Source organism: Pygoscelis adeliae, unplaced genomic scaffold (assembly GCF_000699105.1).
Source record: "Pygoscelis adeliae isolate BGI_AS28 unplaced genomic scaffold, ASM69910v1 Scaffold10, whole genome shotgun sequence".
NCBI lineage: Eukaryota > Metazoa > Chordata > Aves > Sphenisciformes > Spheniscidae > Pygoscelis > Pygoscelis adeliae.
This window is the reverse complement of record NW_008824053.1, coordinates 9,929,004-9,954,915: the sequence shown is the minus strand read 5'-3', so window position 1 is coordinate 9,954,915 and position 25,912 is coordinate 9,929,004. Positions and strand designations below refer to the sequence as shown.

Here is a 25,912-nt window from a genome sequence, read left to right as displayed (position 1 = left end):
CGGCTACATGATCTCAAGACCATACTTAACTGTGTTTTGAAGACTATTTATAATATATTTTAAATTATTACTATTTTTAAATACATATTCAACTGTCAATAATTAAATAAGCAAGTATCCACTAAACTGATTACGAGAAGCATCATTCAGCAAGCACTAAACTGAAGATGAAAAAGCATCCAGAAAAAATGGAAACAACTTCATCTAAACAATGGATACCTCAAGTTTAGGGAGTAGGAGGGGGTGAGTAACTTCTGTAAAAGTCTATGAAGTTTCTCGCTTCAAACTTTTCTTTCTCCTATTTTCCAAATCTTATAAATACTGAAAGCACTTGGGCAGGAACAAGCTTGACATATAGCTACTCATCACTACCCATAAGTGGCAGTTACTGCCTGTTTTGGGGTTAACTGGCAGCGATCAATCAAGAGAACAACTTTTAAAAAATTACTGGCATCTTTGTGGTGCTTTGTGAACTCTTTCCAAAAAAATAAGGCATACAAAGCATCAAAACTCTAGACAAACAACAGCTGTTTAGAACAGCCGATCAACTGGTCATCTGCTGGCATGTAACATTATTTGTACATTTATACCGTTCACTTTCAATAGTGCATATAGTGTTTTTACTTAATATTCCAGGATCTGTTAATTTTTTTCCCACCTACAATTTTATTTAGGTATGCCATATAATTTCAAAGATGTGTCAACTCTTAAAGAGCAAGCCATCTTATGGTTCAAGGTAAAAATCACAGCATTTATCTTTCACATTATAATTACCAATGTTCATCTATTTACCCTTCAGTATATGGATATCATCCTTAAACAGAACTGCTGATGTGACTATCAACTGCAAAGACAAAACAATCAACCTCATACTTACTGCTGGCAGTTCCATGATGGCAGATGACAGACAGGAGATCATAAGTCACTATTTGAGCTGGACTGTCCTTTGCAAGGAAAGGCTGAAGATCAAGGCCTTCCAATGGAAAGGATACATGGGTCCCAATTTTTGTGGAAAACATAAGTTCATGTCTAAATCTTTTGAGATGAATGCACAGTATCTGTAAGAAAGATCAACAGATTGACTCAAGAAATATACATGCTGCTATCTGATATTTAATAACTACACTGTGCAAGCCATCTTTTCCTTTTATCATCCCAAAAGGATCACTTGTCTCTATGGCCTGAGGCAACTATCACAAGCTCTGTGTTCCACAGATTTATTTATTTTTTTTTAAATCAATTGCAGCTCAAGGAGTTAGAAATGAATTTGTAATTATTGAAGACTTATCTTACTGACAGTATAAACAGTCCTGAACAGTTACTAACACTGATGCAGCAATGAACAACATACCTTTTCTCTTCCTCAGTGCACCTACTGCACAATCTTGTCACAAGGGACATTAATTCTTCCTGATTATTGCAGCCATCCATTCATGTTTTGAAGTGTAAGATTGGATTACTTTTAAAATGTAGTTACAAGCATTACTTACAGAAAAGGTTTCTAGTCTGGCTGTGGTATTTAATTCTATGATCTACAGTATAAATAAGTTCTGCAGGCTGACAGTAACAACATAGAAAAAACCCATTCTTCTAACTTTACTTTTCATGTACAAGGTTCACTTTCTTACAGGGTGAATAATCAAACGTTGCTCACATTCTTAAACAAATGCAATATGAAGATATGCTTTCATCATATAACGTTATAAACACAATTTACTCCATGCAACTCATTAGTCTTACCACATTCCTAATCATGCAGAAAAAGTGCTTTAAAGTGCATGTAGTAACAGTACCTCAGGAAATTTTTGCACTTTGCAGAATTTCACTCCATTTCTTAACCTAAGCAAAGGAAAAAAAAAAAACAAAACAAACCCAAAACAACCAATAATTAGTTCTGAAAAGGTTTGATTTTATTGTGCTAGATCAGCAAAAGTCTAAGCTGAGCATTACATTAGTAAACCCAAAATACTTCTGGAATGCAGACTAGACATGGAGTAGTCAAAATGATACAAACAATGATGCTTCAGAAGAAAAGACAATCTGTACTGATGAAAAATTCAAAGCAGCAAGCACAGATAATCAAGTTCCAGCTAGCTAACAGTTTCTCTCAGCATAAAGGAAAGAACTTTAAGCTTCATGAAAGCTGATTATTCAGCAAAATAGAAAAAAAGAAACCAACTAGATTTATTTAAGAAATTACCTACAGCAGATCACCAGTTATATAGCAAGGAATAACACTCCTTTTCTATAAAGGGCTTCGAGCAGTCATCAGACCACTTCTGTTTCTTGGTTCTTCAGTATTTAAAGCCATAGTATATTTATTTAACACACTGAAGTGACCTACTGCCTATCAGTGAAAACCTGCTAGTAATATAGAGGGCTAAAAGCTTTTATTTTGTCAATCAAAAACAATTTACAAAGGTCTAAAATTGTAAGGAACATGAAAAAGAATTAAGCACATTTGGTCTGCAATATCGTACGGTGAGTCAGTGCTTCCTGACTCCTGCACCTGTGCAATGCTAAATTTCTGACAGCCAGAACACAAGGTGGTATCAAAAGATTAATACTACTGTGACATATCCAATAGAAATAAATGCCTCTTGACTAACAGAAGCATTAAAGCACTCAAATTAACATAAGTTAAAACAAACAAAGGTAAAAGCCAGCTTACTTTTTACACCTTCCACAGCTGTACATGTTATCACCTGCAAATATCAGGGAGACGAAAAACAGCCATTATTCTCTAAATCCAAATAGTTATCCTTCAAGCGCATACATTTGATATATAAAAGTTTCAAGGGAATTTATCTTTAGGTTGCATTCAATATTTAACAGTCGTAAGAGTGTTGACACAGCAACTACACAGAAAGCTTGCTAGGTTTTATGCTTTCAACTATGAAGCAGTACAGAATAATCTGAAGAGATGATGCTATATAATTTAAAAGGGAAATAATTTACTATGTCCAAATTAAGGTTACGGGAATGAGTATTAATATAGTGGTTTTTGAAAATTTATGAACCTTCAGTTGTTACCATTTCATTAAACCAAATTCAGATTTACTTGACATTTATAAAGCAGCTTTCATGGGCATTTCTTGCCTCAAGTATTCAGTTGAGCGAGCAGCTTACCTTTTTGAAATAAATGATCCCATAAGAGCAAGGAATGACTGTATTACAGTCTAACAGGTGGCCTTTGCTTAATTGCATGAAGCTAAGAAGATATTGATCATCTTATTGTGATAGGAGGAAAAAACCCCAAAAGAAACATGTTCATGTAATTAACCTCTTACCCTTGAGCTCATCTCTGGCGAAAAAGGCAGCAAGACAATCTTGTAAGGTTACAACTGGACCCCAAAACCAGCTAGGAACACATGAGACAACAAACCTGAAACATCATTGACAGAAAAGAAAGAAAACCAACAAATGTTCTGCCAGAAGAGCAGAAACTGGAATTTCAAAATAGATAAATAAATAAAACAAAGTAAATATTATTTACCTTTTGAAATATTCCATAAAAAAAGCTATCCATCCCTGGGGGGCGTATGCTTCTCCACATGACCCTGCCTTGACTAGAGATGTCTGATGACTTGCAGAATGGAGTTTAGCAAGATCTTCCTTACCTGGAATAGGCAAGGACAGATCCTGAAAGGTCTCCAGGGTTACAGACAGCTAAAGAAGAAAACAAATGAAACAAAACAGAGTTAAGCTTGAAGAGAAAAAGCAATTAAATTGAATTCTGTAAAGTTCACCAGTAACTGTATAGTTGAAAATTCCACTAGGCAGCAAATTAATTATAAATAAGGAGATGTAAGAATTCATTTTCTAAAAGAGGAAGAAAAAATAACATTTTAGAGTGAACTTGCACATTGTTATCACTGAAACTTTTTTTTTTAAGTCGTTATTAGTTATTTGTCTTCCTACTAGTCATACAAAGCACTATGATTTTTGCCTCAGGCTCCTGTTATACAAACTGGTTTCACAAAGCTTCAGCCCATTGTTTTGATAGTATTTTACTTTGACGTTATCTTGACCTGATGTAACTGGACCCGCTGCAAAAGAGACCCAGCTGTGCATTTTCTTTCTCCCATGCTGGATTTAGTGATCACATAGTCACAGTGAAACATCAAGCAAACTTTAAAAATTCTTACTTGTTTTTTGAACTTGCTCACCAGATTACCCTGAGGCCTCGGTATTCTTAGATCTAAAGGAAGGGAAGCAGTAAGGGCATGCAACTGCATCAGGGTTAGGTTTAAACTTTATGTTGAGAAACTTGTCCCCAGTGCAAAGATTTGGATATCCAATATTTGATACTATTGCTTTGAAACTAAAGTGGTCCACTAGACGTGTTTAGATAATTGACTTTTAAAATGATCACATGTGCTGTTCTAAGTAATTCTATGAGCAAATAGTACAGAAAAAAATCAACTGCTCCTATATTTGCCCCCATCTTGCAGTAGAGGACAACTTCAAAAAGCAGTTAATGATTCATATAACCTTTAAATTAAGTGTCTTCACCTGGATTTTTTGAAAGACAAGAATTTTCTTAGCCTCAATCTACCTGATAAGACTGTTATAGCAGTAAAATTGGACTACCATCTTTTACTTTTCTTTGTAACGTTATGTATCTGAAAACTTACGACAGTAGCAGGTATGCATTAGAATATTCAGAACATTACTAGAAACTAATCATACCTAAGTGAAGAGCAAGCCTCTTTCTCCATCCTTGCTGTAAACCAATTCTCAAAATGTTATTTTTCGGCTCTGAGTAAATATCCAGCTCAATGAAAGCAAGCTAGTCTAAACACAAAGTGCTGGTAGTAGCTGCTATTACTGTTTGAGTGAACAAGTATGAAACAACCTAACCTTCTGAGGAAATCTGCCACAAAAGAATAAAATTACCAGAGAATGACTGCATTAGTAAAACTGTAAGTATCTGTATTGGGGAAAAACACATTAAAATCTAGAACTTCCCCTCCTTACTCACCCGATCACAAGTCAAGCACTGTACTGAGCTTATTATAGTTCCATCAAATATATCAGAGATAACACTCCTGTACTTCTTGCGCTTCTTCCTTTTTGGTGATGATACAGTTGAAACTATAAAATGACAAAAATAAAATGCTGAAAGTAAATCAAGATACAATGGATTCCGATTTCCTTCAACTTTGCATAATATAACTAAAGATCACGCGTATTTAGGATTAAATTATGAACCAAGCCCTGGTTTCTATTTACTAAATATTTCTTAGAAATTACACAACCAGATTACTGCTAGTACCAGGCAATTCATGTAGGTTCCTCAAGCGGTTTATGGAGGACAAACACCAGAAGATTTTGCCTCTATTTAAGTAAAACTCAAACTGCCAGTCTTGAAATCTACAGCCTACTGCTAACGAGATTCATCTTGGCAGGAATCCCCCAAGGTATAAATTTAAAAAGGCACATTCTATCTGACATTTCATTTGATCACATCTTTCCAGGAAGTTTTAATCACATTAGGCTGAAGAGCTCATACACAAGCTTATTTTATCACAACACTGATGACAGTGGGTTGAAGACGACTAAATTTACTACTAGAGTCCAGCCTAACAGCAGCTTATTAAAAAAAACCCCAAAAAACCCCTCCAAGCCAGTAACATGTGCTTCCCACCCAAATCCACTACTAATTAGGTAAACACACCAGAGCAGTCTCTTGGGCTCTACAGATTACTGGAATGGTAGGCTAAAAATGAAGACCACAAAACCTCTTCTGGAGTCAGTACATTACCCAGGAGACCACTCAAAAGTCTTGTAGGAGTCAAAGGCAAACTCTGCCAAAATGCTGACAGCCAGTAACGAGATAAGCAGTGAAATGTGGAAATAATTACAGTGAAAAGGAAACTGGATTACTCCAATAAGTCTTTCACATAGAACACATCCTCCCAAGGCTCCTTTGGACATGAAGAGTTTGCCCCATAAGCAAGTACTCTTGTCTCTTTACTGTCCAGCAGTATTATATATTGTCTCTGTATCATCCCATACCTAGGAAGATGTCTAAAATAATAGAAGAGTCTGAATTCAAAAGTATCTCTAGCAGAAAGAACAGGTGTTAGAAGTAATCTGAAAAACCCTCTTTTCCACAATACATCAGATACATTTTATTTATCATAGACACAAACTACCTCATACAGCCCTTTGCCCAGAATTCTCTAAGGTTCCTTTCAATCACTTATTTTGCCACTAAACTGCTTTAAGATGGTTCTAAAGTCTTCATTTATCAGTAATGTGGAGGATGTGCTGTATTTATCCACACTAACAAACAGTAGGAAGAAATGGAAGACACTGACGAGGAGGGGCATCTTAGAATTGTGGCACCCAACAGATAGCACGTGCTTTCAGCAAGGGGGAAATGGAAGAGAAGAAGGGAATAGGTGTGTTGTAATTAGGTATTAGTCCCCAGGCACAAGTCCTGGCACACTAGGGAATTCCCCTAGCATTATGGAGAATTAAAAAAAAAAAAACCCAAACCCCAATAAAAAACCCACCTTGTGAGCTTGCAAATGGCTGCCACACTACTCCCATAGTCAGTTCTACTGCATACATATCTGTTCCCTCAGTACTCAATGAAGATGACCAAGAGTTAAATTATTAGGAAGTGACAAAAATCAGTAGTCTAGATTGGAAGAGATCTTTGGCTATCAGCTGGTACGGTCTGTTCAAAGCAGCTCTAGTTGAACTTTGGAATATCCATCTCCAGGAACCTTGTGGTACCTCTGGGCTCCTGCCTCCGTTCCAGTATTCAACTACTCAATGGAAAGATTTTTCTTCCTTCCATCCAATGGAAGTTTTCCTTTCTGCAACTTGCTTCCATTTCTATTTGCTGCATGGCTTCAAGAACAGTCTGGCTCTGCCTTCTATATAACCACCCATAATGCTGATGACAGCAACAGTTCCCCTTTAGCCTTTCCTTCTCCAAGCTGAACAGACCCAGCTCTCTCAGCCTCCCCTTGTACACGACAGGCTCCAGCCACCTAGTACCTCTTCTGATAGACTCACTTCAGTTTGTCTAAAACCTTCCTCTAACAGTGAAGCCAAAACTGGAGACTAGCACAGATGCAGTGTCAAAACTGCTGAACAAATGAGCCAAGGAGGTCAATGATTTAAGTCCATTAAAGCATTGTCATTCAATACCAACGCTAAAGCATTAAAAGGATAATGTGAACGTTTTCAGAACTTAATCCTGGAGAGCCTGTTGAATGAAAGAGGATCACAATATTAACGTTGTGGGAGTTTTTTGTTTTGGTTTAATACTAGCCTTAAAAGCATGTTCCAAAAGATGAGCTTTTATTAAAATAGTGTACTGTTAGACAAATAAGGGCAAAAAATGAAAAAAGACCATATATTATTCCCTGTGCCCTAAAGCTGCACTGTCTTGTATCTAAAGGCAATAAAAGTCTAAACATTCTGGATGCTGTTAAACATATCATACTGTGGAAAGTGCCAAAAGAAATACTCTACACCGCAAAGACAGTAAAAACCAGAAAGGAGCTAGCATTTACAAGTCTATCTACAGTATAGGTACACATATAAACTAAAATGTTGACTTATTGAACTTCTGCTTCGAAGAACCAATGTGCGTGTTCTCTGAAAAGCATTACCTTTCTGTGGGTACTTAACTTCTCCCACGTTTTCCCTCTCCCCAAATCAATGCAATGGAGAAAGTTGTCTAAAAATATTATTCCACCCTCCCAAAGCAGAGGCAAACACTGTTCATCCTTCAAAAGAATCAGAATTTGACAGAAGTAAAGGGAGTCTTACTATATGTCCAGCTTACACAATGCTCCCTCTCCCCACTGGGGATAGGGGATAAAAAAAATCCTAAGAACAACATTGCATTGCTACACAAGACGCAACAAAATGAAAACTGTAATACAGAGCAATTCAGTACCAGGAGGGAGAAAATAAAGGGACTATACCTTTTTTGTGGACTGGTGCCAGTGAAGAGCACGATGAGAATGATTTTGGAGGACTGTTTGATAAGCGTGTGTTCATCCCTTCATTTGATGATGGGGTTTGGGCTGCAGATATATCATTCATGTGGACATCACTGATGTACTCTGGAATGAATATTTGCATTATTTCATAAATTCTACCAAAAAATGTACCGCAGAATGAACAGACACAATAGTTATGTAGTTTATTTAACCACACTGTCAGGTCACTGGACATTTAGGAATGAAGCACCATTTCAATTCACATATCTAAGTTAAGAACAAAACCAAAAACCCCCACTCTTCTGGGTTATCTGAAACCTTACCCAGTACAAATCTTTAGCTTTTCAAGGGAATTCAAATTGAATTCAGAACATCTAAACTGAAAAAAATAAATTAAGAAGGTGCATTGTTTACAAGTAAATCCACCTACTCTATTTGACTTACACCTCTCTAGTGTATTCTACAACTCATTTCCACTCACACAGATATCCTGGCTAAGAATTTGACTATTTCAGTTGCACCTTAGTAATGCATTACCTGAGAATCTGCTGTGTATCTGTACTTTGACAGTTCCTTGATTATTTAAAAATTCAGTGGTCTCTGAAGCAGCATTTGTGTCTTTTTCCAAGTCTTCCATAGAATTTGCTCGTTTAAGCTTGTGGTTTGTTATTTTTTCTTTCTGCCAATCTTTGGACGTGATTGAGTTGTTATCATCATCCTGAATTAACATGGTTGTCTCTGCAGGATCCTCTAAGACAGGTTTGAAAATAGCATCGTTTTCTGTTTTATCACAGGTACCACAGGATTCACAGGGCTGAAAGCCTACATCTGACTGGCTCTTGTCTTCTTCCATACTCTCTTCAACACTCATAGGCTGGGCATCTTCCAGTTCTACAACTGGTTCTTTAAGTTCTTCATGAAGCAAATCCATTAGACAACGCAAAAATTCTTGTGCATCCTAGGATTTTAAACAAGTTCTACAATATTATTCCATTTTCTTTGGAAGATATTAAAGTCATAGCAGGAAAAGATACAGATCACTAAAATGAAAGCTACAGCTGGCTATTGAAGAATAAGGTAAATTCCTCTGTCCCAGGTCTAATGTTCAAAAGATATTTCATTTCCAGACCACATATTTGTTTCCTGCAACCATTTCTTGCATGTCACAAGTAATCTTACTATACAAGTTTCCTCCAAAACAATTCAATTCCCAAAAAGCTTATTTCAACAACTTTAACAAAACTACTGCCATAGCTTACATGAATGATAAAAGTAACTCAAGCAACTACCAACAGTGTGGTCAGACTCCAGTTTTACTGGTAATGGAACATTTTAGGGACAGTTTTTCAAACGCTTATGCAGCATCTTCAGCAAAGCAATCAGAGCCTTGCTTTCACTGGGCATGGAAGTACTTTATTAAAAAGTATGATGTACTTAGCCCGTCTTTCCAATTGCATCATACTGTCAACAAGATCTTATTCTTCTTCTCAAGCCTGGACAAGATTCCTCAACTATAAGTGTTTCCACAAAGAGCTGTCAAGTATTACTACAAGTCTAATACGTGTTTGGAAATATCTTAAAAGTCACCAAATTTCAACAATCCACGCAGCAGCTTGGTTCCTGGCAATAGAGAATATCTAATAAAGCAAGCATGGGAGAAAACAACAGCTTCTTCTTGGCAACTACTACTGCTTCTATTTTCTTCTGTTTTCCTTTTGTATTTTGGTTGTTCATAATAATAATTTTTGCTGCTCAACATTCCCATCCATAATAGCAATTACTTATTAAGCTCACAACTGCTGACTAGAAAACTTTTTTTTTTCCTTTAAAACTACAACTGTCAGATTTGAGTTTTGGGGTTGGGTAATTAAAAAAAAAAAAATCTAATATGCCTATTTGCTGGTAATCCTTTTTTAAAAAAAAAAAAAAAAGATGACTCAAACCTTGAGACACAGATTAACTGATAAACATTCTTCACTGAGCAAAAGAATTCCTTTTTCTCCCTGAATATTGGACATAGTTACCCAACTGGCTGCCCAACTAGCGAGGCTGGGCAAGAGGAGAGTGTTGGTCATGGAAGACCTGCTTTGTTTTAATTGTTGCCATGAAACCTACTAAACATACAACTGAAGTGTGATCCAGGCAGGACCTAAAAAGGTTCTCATTAAGTGTTGGTCTGCATGGAAAAAGACATTCTCATCAGTGTTCAAAGCTGCAAGAACCAAGCTTCCATACAGTTTCTTTTTGGTTATCACGATTGATTTCTACTTTTCCAGAAATTCATGTGGCTCTTAAGAAATTCATAAGTAAACTAAAAAACATTGAGATTACTATTTAAACATTTACTTTACAGCTACATGCAGCATTTGAACATTAGAACATGTGTTCTAATCCTCCACTCCACAAATATGAAACACACTAACTGAAACAGCAAAATTCCTTTGAATAACAGCAGATTCCTGGAAGATATTAGTAAGCGTTTCTAATTACAGGGTTTAAGTTTTTCCTCTAGCCCAAAACCTTTTAATAAAGTACTGCAAACTGTATGAATGCAGCAAGATACTATATGAAGTATCAGCTGAAGAATGTCTTTACTATATAATAATCCATGCCTCTTTAACCAGTTACCAACTTACAGTTCCCACAATACTGCTTACGAAACACAAAACTGTGGGGGTTTTTTCAAAGCTACTAAATGAAAATTCGATACGGTGTATTTAATTTTTTAAAAAACATAACTGGCAGATGAATATTAAAACGTGTATTACATTCTTTTTTATTTTTGAACACCTTTATTTTGTTTTCTGGGACTGCTCAAATATTAGCAGCATTATTTCACACAAAAGAAAGTTTTAGATACGTATTATTTTAGTTTTCCTGAAACAAGGGAAAAGGAATTATTCTCAGAAGTTGAAGGCCTTTCAAGAATCTGATATAAACAAACATAAAACCTGATTTAACTGTTGATGGTCCAGTTTCAGATGATCTACATTTGAAGCATATAAACTAAAGTTTATGTTGCACTTGCTTTAAACAAATACAGGAAGCATGGTATCTTAAGCATTTAAATTTAAAAATAAGAGATAACTTTCTGATGTCTTTTAGATCTGCCTAAGCCATAAAGTTTTACCTGTTGAGAGTAGCCTCGAAATGTTGGATTAACAGTTTTAATTCCTTGAAATAAACCAGTAGGAACAACAGAACCAGGCCTAAAGAAAAAAAAAGTTTCAAATATATGAATACACATAAAAAAGCAAGCATTTAAGTGGAATTTTCTATCTCTACTGGGATCATAATTTTACCTGCAACTGAACTATAACACGTCTAACACCAATAATATTAATCTTAACCAAACATAATATTGGTATTGAATAATTAACAATTTTTTAAAAATCTGTCATCCAACAGAAATAGAGACTGTATCAGGAATTTTATGCCACATTTCTTGTCAGAGAATCAGATGACAAATCAGACATACTCATGGCACTACGCACAATTACTGTTTCTTTACCTTTGTACTTATATTTTGAAGTATTTTCTTAGACAGAGATAACAGAAATTCCATATAAGGAAATAAGAGAAGTTGATAAAACATTGATACAGAATGAAGGACACAGAAGATAAAGTAGTTAAACGGTTTAGATGTATTTCTGCCAGATATAAACTTATTTTTAAAAGCTTAATGCTACTTTGTGTAGTGTTTATCATCTGTTTCTTGTCAGATCTTCTTTACTACAATTTACATCAATTATTTGTCCTATCTTTGGTAGATATGGAAAAGAACAGATTATAAGGAGTGTTTAAATCCTGCAAGTTAGTCTTTCCTTCCTTAATTTGTAAGAGTAATTCTGTGATACACACAAAATAAAAATTAGGAACCTAGGACAGATTAATGCATCCTTCATGACTCTGGAGTTTATTTATAATCATTTCATCACCAAAATGATGCAATACCTGCTTTTGTGCCAGAGTTCCGTCATCAGCTTGAGGTAACTTTTACAAATTGCCGGTTTCTTATCTGTTCGGGCTAAGCCTCCACAGTCAAGAAAAAAGTGCGTCAAGGGTGGGCTGATTAAAAAGAAGAAAACAGTATTTTTTTCAGGTTGTTAAAATACAAGAGGAAATCCGCATTTCATACAGTATTATTTAAAAAAAAAGTAATACTATTATGTAATTGAACAATTCCGTTTCCTGCATCCTTAAATGCTGCAACCAAACATTTCCTAGTAGGACAACTTCAGCAGTACAGAAACACTGCTCCTCAAACATATTATGACATTTGTTAAAGCACCAGATTGTCTAATGGGATTCAAATTCAAGGCAATTCCTACTAGCCATCACAGAAGTACACATGTACCACTACAGCAACAATCACCATAAGCCTAGTCCATAAATAGCATCTTAAACAAATCTTCTTTTCTCTAGAATCCAATAGTGCCACATGATGTTTGTAGGTAAATAATTCATACTTAAATGATTATTTATCTGTTTACTCCATGCAGTGTTGCCAACTCACATACTCTCTCACTTCTCTCCCTTCAACCCCCCTTTTGAAGTCATAATCCCTCATACAGATTGGACCGATTTTTATCCAAGAAAGGAGATACCCCAGCATACTTGCAAAATTTGGCATTTCTCAACAGAATCGTTTCCTCATGATTAAATGCCTTATCCACTTCTTTACCTTCTAGAGAGATTTGCCTCAGTTCTCCTCTCCCTCAACAAAGGATCTCAGCGAGGTCTATTTAGCCCTGTATCCTGTCTTGGATTGCAGCCAAAAGCAGATGCATACGGTAAGCAAATATGATACATGCTCAAGTACTGTTCCCACCTAACCATTTTGAGTGCAAGAAACTTCAGAGTTGGATAGTGTTTTTATCTCTTCAGCTTTTGCAGATTTCTCCTTCGTGAACTTGTCTGGTATCCCCATGGGAAGAGAAGATCTTGTATTCTAGCCGTTCCTAGGATGATTTAGCATAGAATGTCCCAGATGCATTGTTTGCAAGGACTGAATTTGGACCTTTTGATCTTAACATGTCTCTTTTTTTTAATTAGGGTTTATTCTTATGCATTTCCTTTGATTTCTTCTGTAGCAGAAAAAAACCCCGCACAAATTTAATAGCTTTTATCAGATTTTCTTCTAATTTCTAGAACCACGTGTATTTTTATTTAGGACAGTGAGGAATTAGAATGAAACAGGGAAAAAGCTGAGTAGCCCATATACCATAATACTTTTTTTTTTCCTATCAGTGACACAATTGTTTGTACTATATAAGATTGGGATTTAACAAATACACATCATCTTCCATGGTAGTGCAGCCCTCCAAAATCCTTCAGTCATCTTGAGAAAATGCATGTACAAGCAAATATAAAATTACATTTACAACCATTTTCCTTACCAGTTGGAAAGAGCTTGTAAAGCTGCATTCATGTAACAAGTGTTTCCAATATTTTTTAATCCTGTTAGACCTGAAAAACAGAATGAATATTCAGCAAATCTGTTAATCAAATACAAGACATATTAAGGAAAATAATTCCTAGCAAATATGTACTAATTAAAATACTCGTGTAACACTTCTGATGCTAATTATAATGCAGAGTTGTTACTAAAAGAAACATAGGTCTCCTAAACGAATACTAATCTAACTAGAAGAAGTAATTCAGTGTTTTGATTTTGGCTGACTAAAACACTTCAGACAAGTAGATTGTATTTCATCGTACTAACTTTTGATGTTTTATGACAGCTGCAGATTGTAATTTAAAATATGTTTATCAATATTTAAGTTTTACTTGAACTTAATGATTTACCTGTTCAGCTAAATTGTTGCTATGCTGCATTGGTAACCTTTAATCATATTACCAAAAGCTTCTCAAGGAAGATTTCATTCTTCTGTCTCAAGTTCATACTAGTAGTCAGATTACACTAAATACTCAAAACCTACTCAGCATGTGATTACCCCAGAATCAGAATTATAATTACCTACCATCAGTCTTTTTCTATGCCAATTATATACCCTTATTTTTATACAGATTGCTCAGTTTAGACTTCCCCACAGAATTTATTTTCAAGCCCTGATTGTTTACTTTCTTCACTGATATCCACAGAGTTTTTCCACACACATAAAAGTTATGTTTAACATATATTCTTTCAGTGATTATGGAGTAATGAAAAATGCTCTCTAAATATTTGAGGAGAGGCTATTTAAACAAGTCATAATTATCATGTGATCTCAATTGTCGTGGTTTAACCAAAAATTAATCTGAAATACTTGCTATTCATAGCTACTAAAGTGTTAAATTAATGAAGTAATTAATTTCAAAATATTTTTTTTTTTTGGTGTGAGAAAACAGTAACACTTATAAGCAAAGAATCAGGAAGATTGGAAAACTTAAAATATTCAGCAATCAACACCGTTGGCTCTATGCAATCCTTGAAGTACAGGAACTACCCCGATCATTTCAGTCTGTGGCAGAAAAATAAAACTCACTAAGAAAATCCTTTTACATCTAAAAAACAGTTTGGTTACCTCAGTTGAACTTTCTAATACACAGAACTTCATTTTTAAGCTTTTAAAAGGTTCTTCTATCTGTCTGAATGGAAATATAGTCCTGCTTCCCACATCTGAACCTGCATTCTGCCCTTCCAATTTCTGCTACAAAAAGGACGGTCATTCTTACTGAAATTGGAAAGTAAGAACAGTCATAAGATTTTTTAATTTTATTTTTTTTTTAACAGCAGAAGATATGTCAGGAAGATACTCTCACTGCAGTTTTCCAGCCTGCAGTGTTGCAAGTAAAGTTTCTGAATAGACTTCTTTTCTTGCAAAGATATATTCTAATGTATGCTTCATGAAAAGCATTTCAAAAGAAATTTTAAGAACAAAGTTAAAACAGAGCTAAAGAAGTTTTTTCCTTTAAATTGGGAAATGTATTAATGCAGTCACATCCATATTACTGGGAACTTTAATGCAATTCTACTTGTACAAGTTACATTCCCAAAAGTATTAATAGGACAAGAAGATACACAAATACACACATTGGTAGGAGAAACTAACAGGGAATAAAACACATGGTTTAATGATTTAAGGGCAGATGGCAAATTAGTGGGGTGGTGACATATCCAGAAAGACCGTGCCAGACAACAGAAGGGGCAAAGTAGGTTTTCTGGCCAATGCCAGCAGACTTAGGAGAGGCAAAGCTGGTAGTTCATGAGTAAAGAAGTGAGATCCATAAATTAGAATAACTCTTTTATCATCACTGATGGAAAACAAACTGCCTTGACATATGCACTGGCATCTCAAAAACAACAGCTTAACAATCTGCTGGTCAGATTTTTCTGAGAAAATGGTAGTTAGAAATATTTTCTTTACTAACAAACACACATATCCTTTTTAAAATGGTCAGTACCAATTTGAGACTTGAAAGAAATAATAATTATTACGTTCTCTCATGAAATGAGAAATTAAGGCTTCACTGTTTGGGGTTTCATCCATTCTCATTTTCATCTTTACAATAGTTTAATATTAGGGTGGGGTAACCTTTTATACCAGAAAGTTTGGCAGTGCATGAAATCCATTACTGAAAAGGAGAAAACAAAAAAAACCAAAACCCGTACTGGGATACTACAGGCTTAGAAAAGGGTTACCCAAAATGCAGGAAAGCATTCAAATCAGGAACCTTTCAGGATAGAAGAAAACATTAGAACAGATTTTATAAAAAACTACTTTTACCAGAGTGGATGGAACATCAGCTACACTAAACATTACTCCAACATGCTTTCTTATTTTTGTTGCTGCTTGCATGGGTGCACTACATTTATTACTGCAGCCTTTCCTCTGAAGGTAAGTAAAGATTGCTGCAATAAAGGTGAAACTAAAAATAAACATCTTAGCTGGAGCAGAACAGGAAACAGTTCCACTTAGAAGAGAACTAGTATATAGCTGGAGAACAGACTTGGAGATATACACATGTGATAAAGGGCAATAAAGCACTGGATTTTGCTTTTATTACCTCTAGTCTTTAACTCATCTTCTTCCACTTCTATGTCTAAGTCATCAAATACAGCTGCTAGCGGAATCTTCAGCGTGGGATTACTAGGTATTTTAAAATCCTTATGAAGAGAAAAAGAAAAAAGTATATTTACTTGTATTTGTCAATTTTCCTCTTAATTGAGCTTACATATAATTTCACCAACAAATCTAGGAACTGAAAATTATGTGAATGCATTTTGAAATCTCTCTGCACCAAGTGAGAATAATAGGATTCCACAGCTACCCTGATAAAGTTTACTAAGAAAAAAACCCATGTTTTTGTTTTCAGATTAGCAATGACAACATCGCATGATTTTATGGCAACAGCTGAAGAATCAAAACAAAGCAAGTTATAGTATTTCTTTCCCTTGGATAACAAACAGTAAGCTAGCATTGAAAAGCTAACACAGTAGTCATCACATAAAAGTTAGTGTATATGGTTTTGATATACCACCAGATGGCTCACTACATTTAACGAAGACAAATTAAACTGTTGGAAGCAAAACGTACAAATAGAGAAACAGAGTATTAGGCAGGCAGACATTTATTGCATGACGAGCTCTTTTTGTGGGCATATATATAAAAGCTCTAAACAAAATGTTTGACAGACTTGGTAAGTTCTACTGATTTTTCTGTATATTATACACATTTCCTTGGAACATTAAAACAGGTTAAGTATAACAGAACAGAAGTTCAGAAGTCTGAACCCAGCTTTATATCAAGTCACCAGAATTTCTGGACAACAGAAATTTAAAAAAAAAATATTCCAATGGTATTATTCCAATTGAGCTGCTGGCATTTTATGAGAAAATGATCAGATTACATTCATATTAAATACTAAACTTTGAAGTGAAAATATTAAAGGATCTTTCCTCTCTACATACATTGAAAAACTGCCCATGTTTCTGTCCAACCTGTGCATCACAGTATCTCTTCCATAGCTCTATGCCTCAAGCAAAACAATTTTAGAAATACCATACTTGTACTTGTGTCAGTTTTAACTGAGTTAGCTGTCATTTTTATGTAAGTACATTAAATATGCAATAAAGAAATAACACCTTTTTTTCAGGTACATGCACTATGCCAAGTATACTTAAGAAATTGCAGCATAACTTCCTCCAAGACAACGCTTACCTAGAAAAGATATTATCAGAGTGAACAGTACTGATGCCAGTGAAGACTAATGTAACCAGGAGAAGATAACAAAACAAACTTAAACAAACCTTGTTGAAATTGCAGAAGAACAAGACAAGCAAATGGCATATTTCAAATTTCTCTGTATAATGTCTGCTTTGCTCATTTTTTTCCTCTAGCTTGCCTCCAATACCAGCTCATGCTTTATTCATTATGTTACTCTTCAGCTACTGTGTTAATTGTTAATAAATGTGGAGTTAGGAATAGCCAAGCACTTTTATAGCATCTTCTCTTTGATGCCATAATCATATAAAACACTACAATCTTAAGCCTGTGTTTTACTTGACTAATATCAGCTTCCCAGATACTGGCCATATTTTTCTCCTTGGCATATTTATACTCCTTGGCAATCCTAACTGCCACAGAGCACTATTAGCATTCTCCTGATTTCTAGCTTGATACATATTTTTCCACAGGAATCTAACACAACGTATTTGTCATTCTACACCAAAATTACACACATATATAGAATATACACAGGTTACTACTACCGCCTTAGTAAATTCTTGCATAGTAGTTAAATTCTTAACTATTCAGGAGTGTTTGTGTGTATACGACACCACTGGAAAAAAATTCCCACACATATACATACACAAAAATCAAGACCTTTTCAGTCATTTATCAAAACTGAAAACTAGACAGGTTTAAACCTCAAAAACTAAGTTATGGGAATCTTTAAGTATCTTATATTACTAGCTGAATGAGGTTAACAATTAGCATATATTTCTCTAAAAGTACTGCGCTTGTATGCGAATGAATTTGTATCTCAGGCAAGTATCCACAAACACATCCTAAGGCAGTCTGCCGCTCCCTGTAAGTTAGCCAGCAGTTACTGTAATGAGTTTTGTAAATAGCATTTTCAAGAGCTAACAGAATGGGGAAGCACAGGTGAACTATTCCAATCTCGTAACCTTAAATTTAGCCCTCTGCTTTTTCTGTACCTTACACTTTATTGTAGATTACAAACAGACAGTAAGATGCAAAAAGCATTCTTAGCAAGCATGCAGTACACAGAGACAGAACATAGAAGCTGGGCACTGTCTTTTTAAAGAAATTTTATAAAAATAGAGAAAAATTAATAGAAAGTTCAGCCACAGGAAAGGAGGAAAAGTCAGTCTCTCACTTGAGAGAAGACACAATGTTTACTGCAAAGCTACAAGCTGCCTTTGTTTCATTGGGTTAAAAATTACCTGCACACTATTTTCTTGTGCTTGGTGAGACAGTCTTGCATTTGGTAGTGGAGAATAAGATCCTAATTTTCTATCCAGGAATACTTCCTTACTACAGGCATAACACCAAACACGGAGTGTAGTAAGGTTGACGGTTAGACAGTGTTTTGTCTCCTAAAACAGAACAAAACCCAAAACTGTGATTCAGAAATTTGGAATAATTAAATACTGCTACATGCAAGCTAGAACAGAAGTATTAAAATTCTAGATCTTTCAACAATGAAACAAATCTGTATGTTAGAATATTAAAAAATAGCAATTCAATTACTGAAATTTTAGCACAAACTATCCAACACTCATTTTTAGTACAAGTCACTCAAATTAGCAACAAGGTACAATCAGAATCTAAGCCATTGTCATATCTGACATGCCTCTGTGTAATTACAAAAATAAGAAGAAAGCCAGTTGTCAGAAGTGTTACAGTTCACAACAAACCGATTTTCCAGGAATGTCTGCTATTGGTCATAACGGTAGCCTCCTCCTCTACAGTAAGGGCAGTGTTTATTTCTACTGGTTTGCTGTAGGAAATTCAAGCTATTTAACAATCAATCAGAAGAGTAAGATAAGATTTTTAGTTCAGTTACAGTAAGAGGTGCTCATATCAAAACAAACATTCTAGACTCAATTAGTTCTCTTGTTGACAGCTTCATACTGTGAAGCAATATAAAAATTTGACAGATGGAGAATATTTTTACTGTTCTAATCTTTTTTTTTTTTTTAACATCTTTGCTTACTGTAAGATTTTGTACACAGTTGCTATCATCCTCCAAATATTTCCAACAATCCTTCCTGTATTTCTTCCTTATATGTCAGCACCAGTCAGGTTATAGACAATGAGGGATTTGCTAGAAATTAGGAAAATACTACAACTGCTGCAGTTCCTCCTCCCCTCATTTAATAAGGCCTTGTACAAGAACAATGTTTTTAATATAAAAAGTGGGCTACAATTTCATGAAGTAGCCATCCCCCTACTAAAAAACATCAGAAACATCAGATTACGTAAATATCTCAGACAATTTTAATCATGAGAATATGCTTGATTTTGCAGCTTCAGCTGCATAAATAATTACAAGTCTCCAGAGCAACAGCTTATTAATTTTTCTTGAAGTGGACGCAATGAACATGATTATTTGCAGTACAGGGAGCCTTGCTGGTGAAAACTGGAGTAAGCAGAAATAAACTGATTCATGTCAACCTTGCTTCCCTCATTTTAGAGAGTTTATTGATATTTTTACCAAAAAAAAAAAAAATTCCAGAAGAGGGCTTACTATCCAGAAATTAAAATTAAGTAACAAGAAAATCAAGACAAGGATGTCACTGACAGCAAGCAAACTATCCATTCCCTTTCTCTTACCTGGCAAGTACATAACATTGCTAAAACAGCATGTAAATCAGTAATAAACTACCACAGAAAGCCAAGAGATATAAAATTGTAGGCAAGAAATTCAGGGACCATCTGTTCCCCAATTGCACTACAAGCAGCTCATTTATATATCTATTGTAAAGGCTCTAGAACTGTGTTCAGCTCAAATAGCTGGCAAAAAAAAAAATTGTATTTATATAGATTTATATTAATGCACTATTGATTTGTATAAATATGGACTCCTCTCAAGGCCTTGCTTCAAAAAAAATCAAGAGTGGTGGTAAAATGCAGTCATAAAGCGTACTTCTTGTAAAACCCTGGTATATAATATTTGTTCATTTTAGTATTCACCAAGGTTGGCTTTTTTTAGTATTTTTAAGGACCAAAAATTGCTCAGTGTGGAACCTTAGATGTATTTTCTGACAGACGAACTGTAAATTGGTGGCAAGAATTTCATTTAATCGGAAGGTCAGCAATTCTGAAATGACATGTTAATAAAACTGCCATCCCTCTGTCCCCAGTATATTTGCTAAGAGAGCGTGTTGTATCTCATTTGCTTCATTTTGGCAAGTGTTCCACTTGCACATGTGCGTGCACTGAACAGACAGTGAGTTTAAGACCCAAACAGATGCACTCAAGCTGTCCAACCTTGCCAGAACTTGGCATGCTGAGGAACATAGTGCACACACTCCTACCAAGCTGGATCCAAAATCAGGACATAGCAGGAAAGGATATGCTCAGCTCAGTCTACAGGTTCTTCATCTGTAGCTACTGGAAGAGGGAGCATAATGCAGAAACAAAGCACCTGTTTCTGGTAATTTATACTTCCTATCCTACATTGGTTCAGCTCTCACCTTCATTAATCCAACTTCCCTGCTCTTATACATCAGGCAGCCACAATCGTAAAAAGTTAGACTGAAGTACTGAAGTACATATAAGCTGAGTAAGTATAAGTATTCAAGAAGTCTTCTGTCCATGCATCTTGAAAATGATCAGTAATTGTTCTTTTTTTAATTTTCACCGTGTTCTTTTAAGGAGCACAATAATGTCAGAATTACATAAATAATTATGCAGCTGCAGAAAGACTGTAAACTCACATACTCCTAAAATAGTAAGCCCTGCTTCTATAGATGAAAAACAATTATAGCTAATTAAATTTCCAAACAATTATGCTAACACAGGTTATTGACTTCGCTAAAATGAGTAAAAAAGGTTCTCTAACTCTACTTCGCTGCTTCAAGTAACTGTATTACTAGCAAGTACACATACCTGGGAATGGGTGGTACTGTGATCGACATGGGATTCACCACAGCCAACATATGTACATCTGTTCTGTTGAGTAAGATATGAAGAAGTATACAGAATTAAAAAGTGGTGTCAAACAGGTTTACAGAATAGGAATATACTGCCAGTCCCTTTAAAATTCATTCAAATTCCAAACTTGCAGAATCCTACACAAACCAAGAGACATGCATAGCAAGTGTTAAAATAAGTATCATCTAAAGCAAGTAAGAATGCTGCAAGATTTAACTCAACTCCTCTCACTGGTGGGCAGTGTTAAGACATCTAATGTGTTTGGAATATAATTTTTTGGCCATTTTGATATATTTATTCAGATTAAGGTCTACATGTATTTTTTACAATTAATGATTCGGTAGAGATTGTTACAGAAAATATGAAGTTAGCCCAGTGTCTAAAATACTGAATTGCAACAGCCTCGGAACATGACACATTTATCCAAAAATGCCTGTATGCCCCTATCTGCAGTGTCTATTTATCAGAGCATTACTTCACAATTAATTACTTTTTTCACCTTTAAATAAGAGTTTCCAGCACTATATGGTTAAGTACTTACTACAATCTAGTTTATAACATGCAAAATAATTGTTGATTTTAATTGTGCTAATTGCAAAACATATTTGGCTGAGTTGAGTGTGAAATCTTGCAGCTGCCAATCTTCAAGCAATTTTCATTAATTCCTCATCTGCACGAGTCAAGACAATCACATAAGAAGGTACAGCATGTTATCTGTGTAACTCTAAGCACGTTAATTTATACAACCAAGTAGCAGCTGAACACAGTCAATTTTCTATATTAAATAATCACAGATATTGGTAAGTTACAGATAGTTAACATGCTGGGATCTCACCATGTTTTTCTACTGAAAAAGGTGAAGGCAAGATGCCAATTCATACAAGAGGAGATACATCACAGCATGACACTAAATGTCCTACTGCAATTACAAAACTCTCCTATGGAAACATTGGTATGAAATTAAGTTTTCAGTAACAGTTTAAGAGCTCTGAGAAATAAAAAACATGTTTTAAGTTTCACAGAATTTCCCTACCTGCTAGGTTGATGCATCCCTGAACACCTCTTCCTACTCCCAAGAGGGTTTTTATATGTAATTAAACTTCAAGCCATCTAACAAAAAAACGTTAAACACTGTTTCTTTCCCCCTTCGTTTCTATCTCTTATTGATAGAAGGAGCAAAATAATCTGACCTCTTAACTGTTACCATAATCCACTTAAAAGGAAACTAATGAAGTAGTTTTTTAAAAATACTCATAAATACATCTAAAAGATATCTTCCTGACAGGACTTAGACAAAAGTTGCCAAGAAATGAAGTTAAGCCTGTAGAGCAAAATTTCAATCTCTGGAAACAGCTGTATGTCTGAAGAACTCACAAGACATTTAAAAACTAAATTAGCTACATACTTTCCTGTTGGTATCATAGATCAATCAGAAGCAATATTTTCAGAGCCTTTTTTTTAAAATACATTGAAAATTACATTTTTTGTAGACAGCAAGAAGAGTAAGGCAAAAGCATATTTAAGAACAAACTATATACAGTTTGTTATACATATTTAAGAACAAACTATATACAGGGTGAAGACTACAAAATTTGTACAAAGTTTGAAGAATGTTTATACAAGCTTCTACAAGTTTCAAAATAAGTTTTTTCTTTGTTTTGCTTAAGAATAAAAAGGTCAGAGTATGTATTTTTATGCTGTAAAAAGTCAGCATTTACTGCTAGATGTTATTACTACAAATGCTAAGAGAGGCTTATGAAAAGTAAATTAATTCAGGAATGTATTATTTTTCAGATCTACAGAGCTGGGGAAAAGATTTAAAAAAAAAAACCACACAACACTTTAGAGCTAAAAAAATCGTAACTCAAGAAGAAACCTTAATATGCTAACATCAAAAAAACCCTCATTTTAAACACAGTATTTACAAGAAATATGTACCTGATAGAGGGTAAATAATTTTTTTAAATAGAAAATTGCACACGAGGTTTTGCTTTAAATTAGTTTCTTTAAGTTATTATTTAAAACAACTTCATTATAGTTGTTTCTAAAAAAAAATACTACCAACTTTACAGATTACTAGAAAAGGACCCTACTATGGAACAACAGAACAACTTACCTCTAAGCATGCCCAAAGGTTGGGTCCTCTGACTTTACAGTCCTGACAAGTGCCCTATTAAACACACAAGCAAAGTATTATTTCATTTACTTTCACCAGTAAACAACAACTTTGAGACAAAATGAGAAAGAATACTGTAAAGCTTGGTATCAGCTGAATAATTTTAAGACAAAAAAAGGATGTGTTGATAACCAACCCAATTTTTGTTTTGTTTCACATAATCTTAAGATCAGCATATTTTTCTAGTAAAACCATGGATCTCTCTCTGAGTTTTCCTCTTAAATCAAAAATTGTTCTTCTAAATAAAGCATAAACATGTATCATATCACATTATTATAAAAATCCTCAAAATTGGTGTTTCCTATAGATTTAACATAAAAAGAAATTAAAGTGATAGATCTTGTAATAGCTGCATATTCCTATTTGCAGACAGTCAACACTACCTGCAAAGGTTTACCAAAAAAGATGCAACACTAGAGAAATGCTATAGCCCTCAGCAGCAAATTAACTGTTCCACTTTTCAAATAAAGAAATTTAGCACCATGGACAGAAAAGGTTTGGCTTTTCATCACCTCCCAGCTACTAAAATGGGTTACAAGATCTTTCTTTGTTCCATTTATTAATACTAGCTGGAAACCAAGAGTTCAGGTAGGGGCAGTTTCTCAAACTGTGGCTCGTCCATCAAAAAGTGAACTGTTATCCAAGAAAAACTTAAGCATAAATTTCTTCATTACAGTTTTAACTTGAAGTCAAGTCAGTTATACTATGAATATTACATGAATATTCCAAACAACTACTACAATGGCAGTGCCTGAAAATAAAGTTCAGCTTGGTGTTATGCTAACTCTTTTAACTCGTATTTCCATTAAAACATCACTTGCTTTGGAAAACACCGCTGGGAAAGGTACTCTTTAAGTGTTAAGTACTGAAAAATAGTTTTCAAGTTTTATCAAGTCCATAATTCTTCCTGTACTTCGTTGAAACCTTACTATTCCAGTACAGAAGATTTTACCCATAAGCAACACATAAATGCATCTTATAACTAATAATACATGACAAGATATGTACCTAAAATAAATGACCAGAGTTAATTGTGATAGGAGGAAAGTAAGCTGCTAGAACTCACATGAGATTTCTGTATCAATTCCTCTTTTGTTATCTCACCAACTGACTCCAAGTGTGGGCAATTACTGCTGGGCGATGACATTTCAGAAGCTGTATTTTCTGAGATCCTATAGCCGGGATTTTCAAGACCAGGGAATCACTTGTCAATAGAAGCAAGAATGAGTAAAACCCAATTCCTTACAGTAGGCAGCAATATTAGATATCTAATATGCAACATATACATAACTTCTAAAAGAATGTGCCTTGTTAAAGTAAGTTAGTATAAATAACTTTATTAACAGTAAGAGAATCCAATAGTCCAAATTAAACACAACTGACTTCTAAAGTGAAATATGACGACTTTTAGGGCATAAACTAACAGTATCCTGAGTGGAGTGGAGCAGAGCTGGTTTGGATTAATTATTTAACTTCCTGGCCTCTATCATGGCACCCCAATGACATAAAAATTACAGTTTTCAAGCCTACCCAGAACTGATGGTGGCTTTGACTGTATATTCTGGAAAGGGATCTTATGCAACACTGCTGAAGCTGTGAAGGCTAAAATGCAGGAGCACATGACTTGCTTGTCAAAGGAGAAGGAAACTTTATCTTGGTTTTATTTATTTACAAAGACACATTCTACATTCAGGCATATTATATATCAAAAGCAAACTGAAACTTGTAACTCACATGTAGTACTGAACATTCAGCAAGCTCTTCTCTTGTTTGAGTTCTCTCTGTCCATCCAAGGTCTCTGATGCAGACACAGAAACTTATCAGAAATAAAGAATGCTAAGTACAATCACTTTGTCATTATCGTTTTGATGGTTGAACAGGAAGCTACGATGTTTTACAGAATGGAAACTTAAAAAAATGAACTCAGTAATGTTCTTTTTATATAAATACCCCAATTGATTCATGCAGATAAGAATCATCAAAGAACTTTGTTCCAGTTTTGTCACTTAAACAATTACTATTGATGCCTCAGTCTCTCTAAAGCCCAAGAAATCTTAAGCTTTCTTTGCCCGATTATTATCTGTCCAATCTAGCATTCGTTTATCAAGACTTGCAACTGAACTTCCATTCTAACTTAGTGATGCACACTCCTTGATCTCTTTGCAGCCTTTAGCACTGTTATCCACACCTCTTTCCGCTTTGCCTGTTTGCTTCGACAGCTTTAGGTCTGCTCCTTCCGCTATACAACCAATCACTCCTTTGAGAATTAAGTAACTTAGGGCTTTGACAGCGTGGGGGAAAACAAACCTTGCCTAGTAGGCATCTCAGACACACTTCCTAGTAAACTTCCAGTTCGTTATCTTTGACTTGGTCTTTACTTCTGTTGCCTTGCAATAAGATCCCTTTGAGTCAAGAGTCCTTTCAGTTCCCTTTGATTATCAAAGGGTTTTTTTATATATGTGTGCATGTGTATAGATAGTCTATATTATTCCTACAAACATTCCTATACAAATAATATTATTAGAGTATCATATATTATTTGTATAGGAATAATATATAATAATTTATATAATTTGTTATATATATGCATGTCTATACCTGTGTATATATATACACACTTAAATACATTTTAT

General features: G+C 34.8%; 1 protein-coding gene across 1 annotated transcript in view; it reads right to left on the bottom strand.

The window, feature by feature from the left end:
- The window catches only part of USP33 (ubiquitin specific peptidase 33), a 38,075-nt gene extending 13,022 nt beyond the window's left edge, over positions 1-25,053 (bottom strand). The window contains exons 1-17 of the mRNA XM_009333842.1: positions 25,014-25,053; positions 24,346-24,451; positions 23,220-23,273; positions 21,059-21,121; positions 18,388-18,540; positions 15,984-16,083; positions 13,373-13,442; positions 11,928-12,041; positions 11,104-11,182; positions 8,511-8,931; positions 7,956-8,096; positions 4,985-5,097; positions 3,497-3,669; positions 3,291-3,385; positions 2,672-2,705; positions 1,794-1,839; positions 878-1,058 (exon numbers count right to left, since the gene is read on the bottom strand). Coding sequence (XP_009332117.1) covers positions 878-1,058; positions 1,794-1,839; positions 2,672-2,705; positions 3,291-3,385; positions 3,497-3,669; positions 4,985-5,097; positions 7,956-8,096; positions 8,511-8,931; positions 11,104-11,182; positions 11,928-12,041; positions 13,373-13,442; positions 15,984-16,083; positions 18,388-18,540; positions 21,059-21,121; positions 23,220-23,273; positions 24,346-24,451; positions 25,014-25,015 — 1,945 coding nt within the window. The 5' untranslated portion in view covers positions 25,016-25,053. The remainder of the gene's footprint in view (positions 1-877; positions 1,059-1,793; positions 1,840-2,671; positions 2,706-3,290; positions 3,386-3,496; positions 3,670-4,984; positions 5,098-7,955; positions 8,097-8,510; positions 8,932-11,103; positions 11,183-11,927; positions 12,042-13,372; positions 13,443-15,983; positions 16,084-18,387; positions 18,541-21,058; positions 21,122-23,219; positions 23,274-24,345; positions 24,452-25,013) is intronic.
- Between the last annotated feature and the right edge of the window lie 859 nt (positions 25,054-25,912).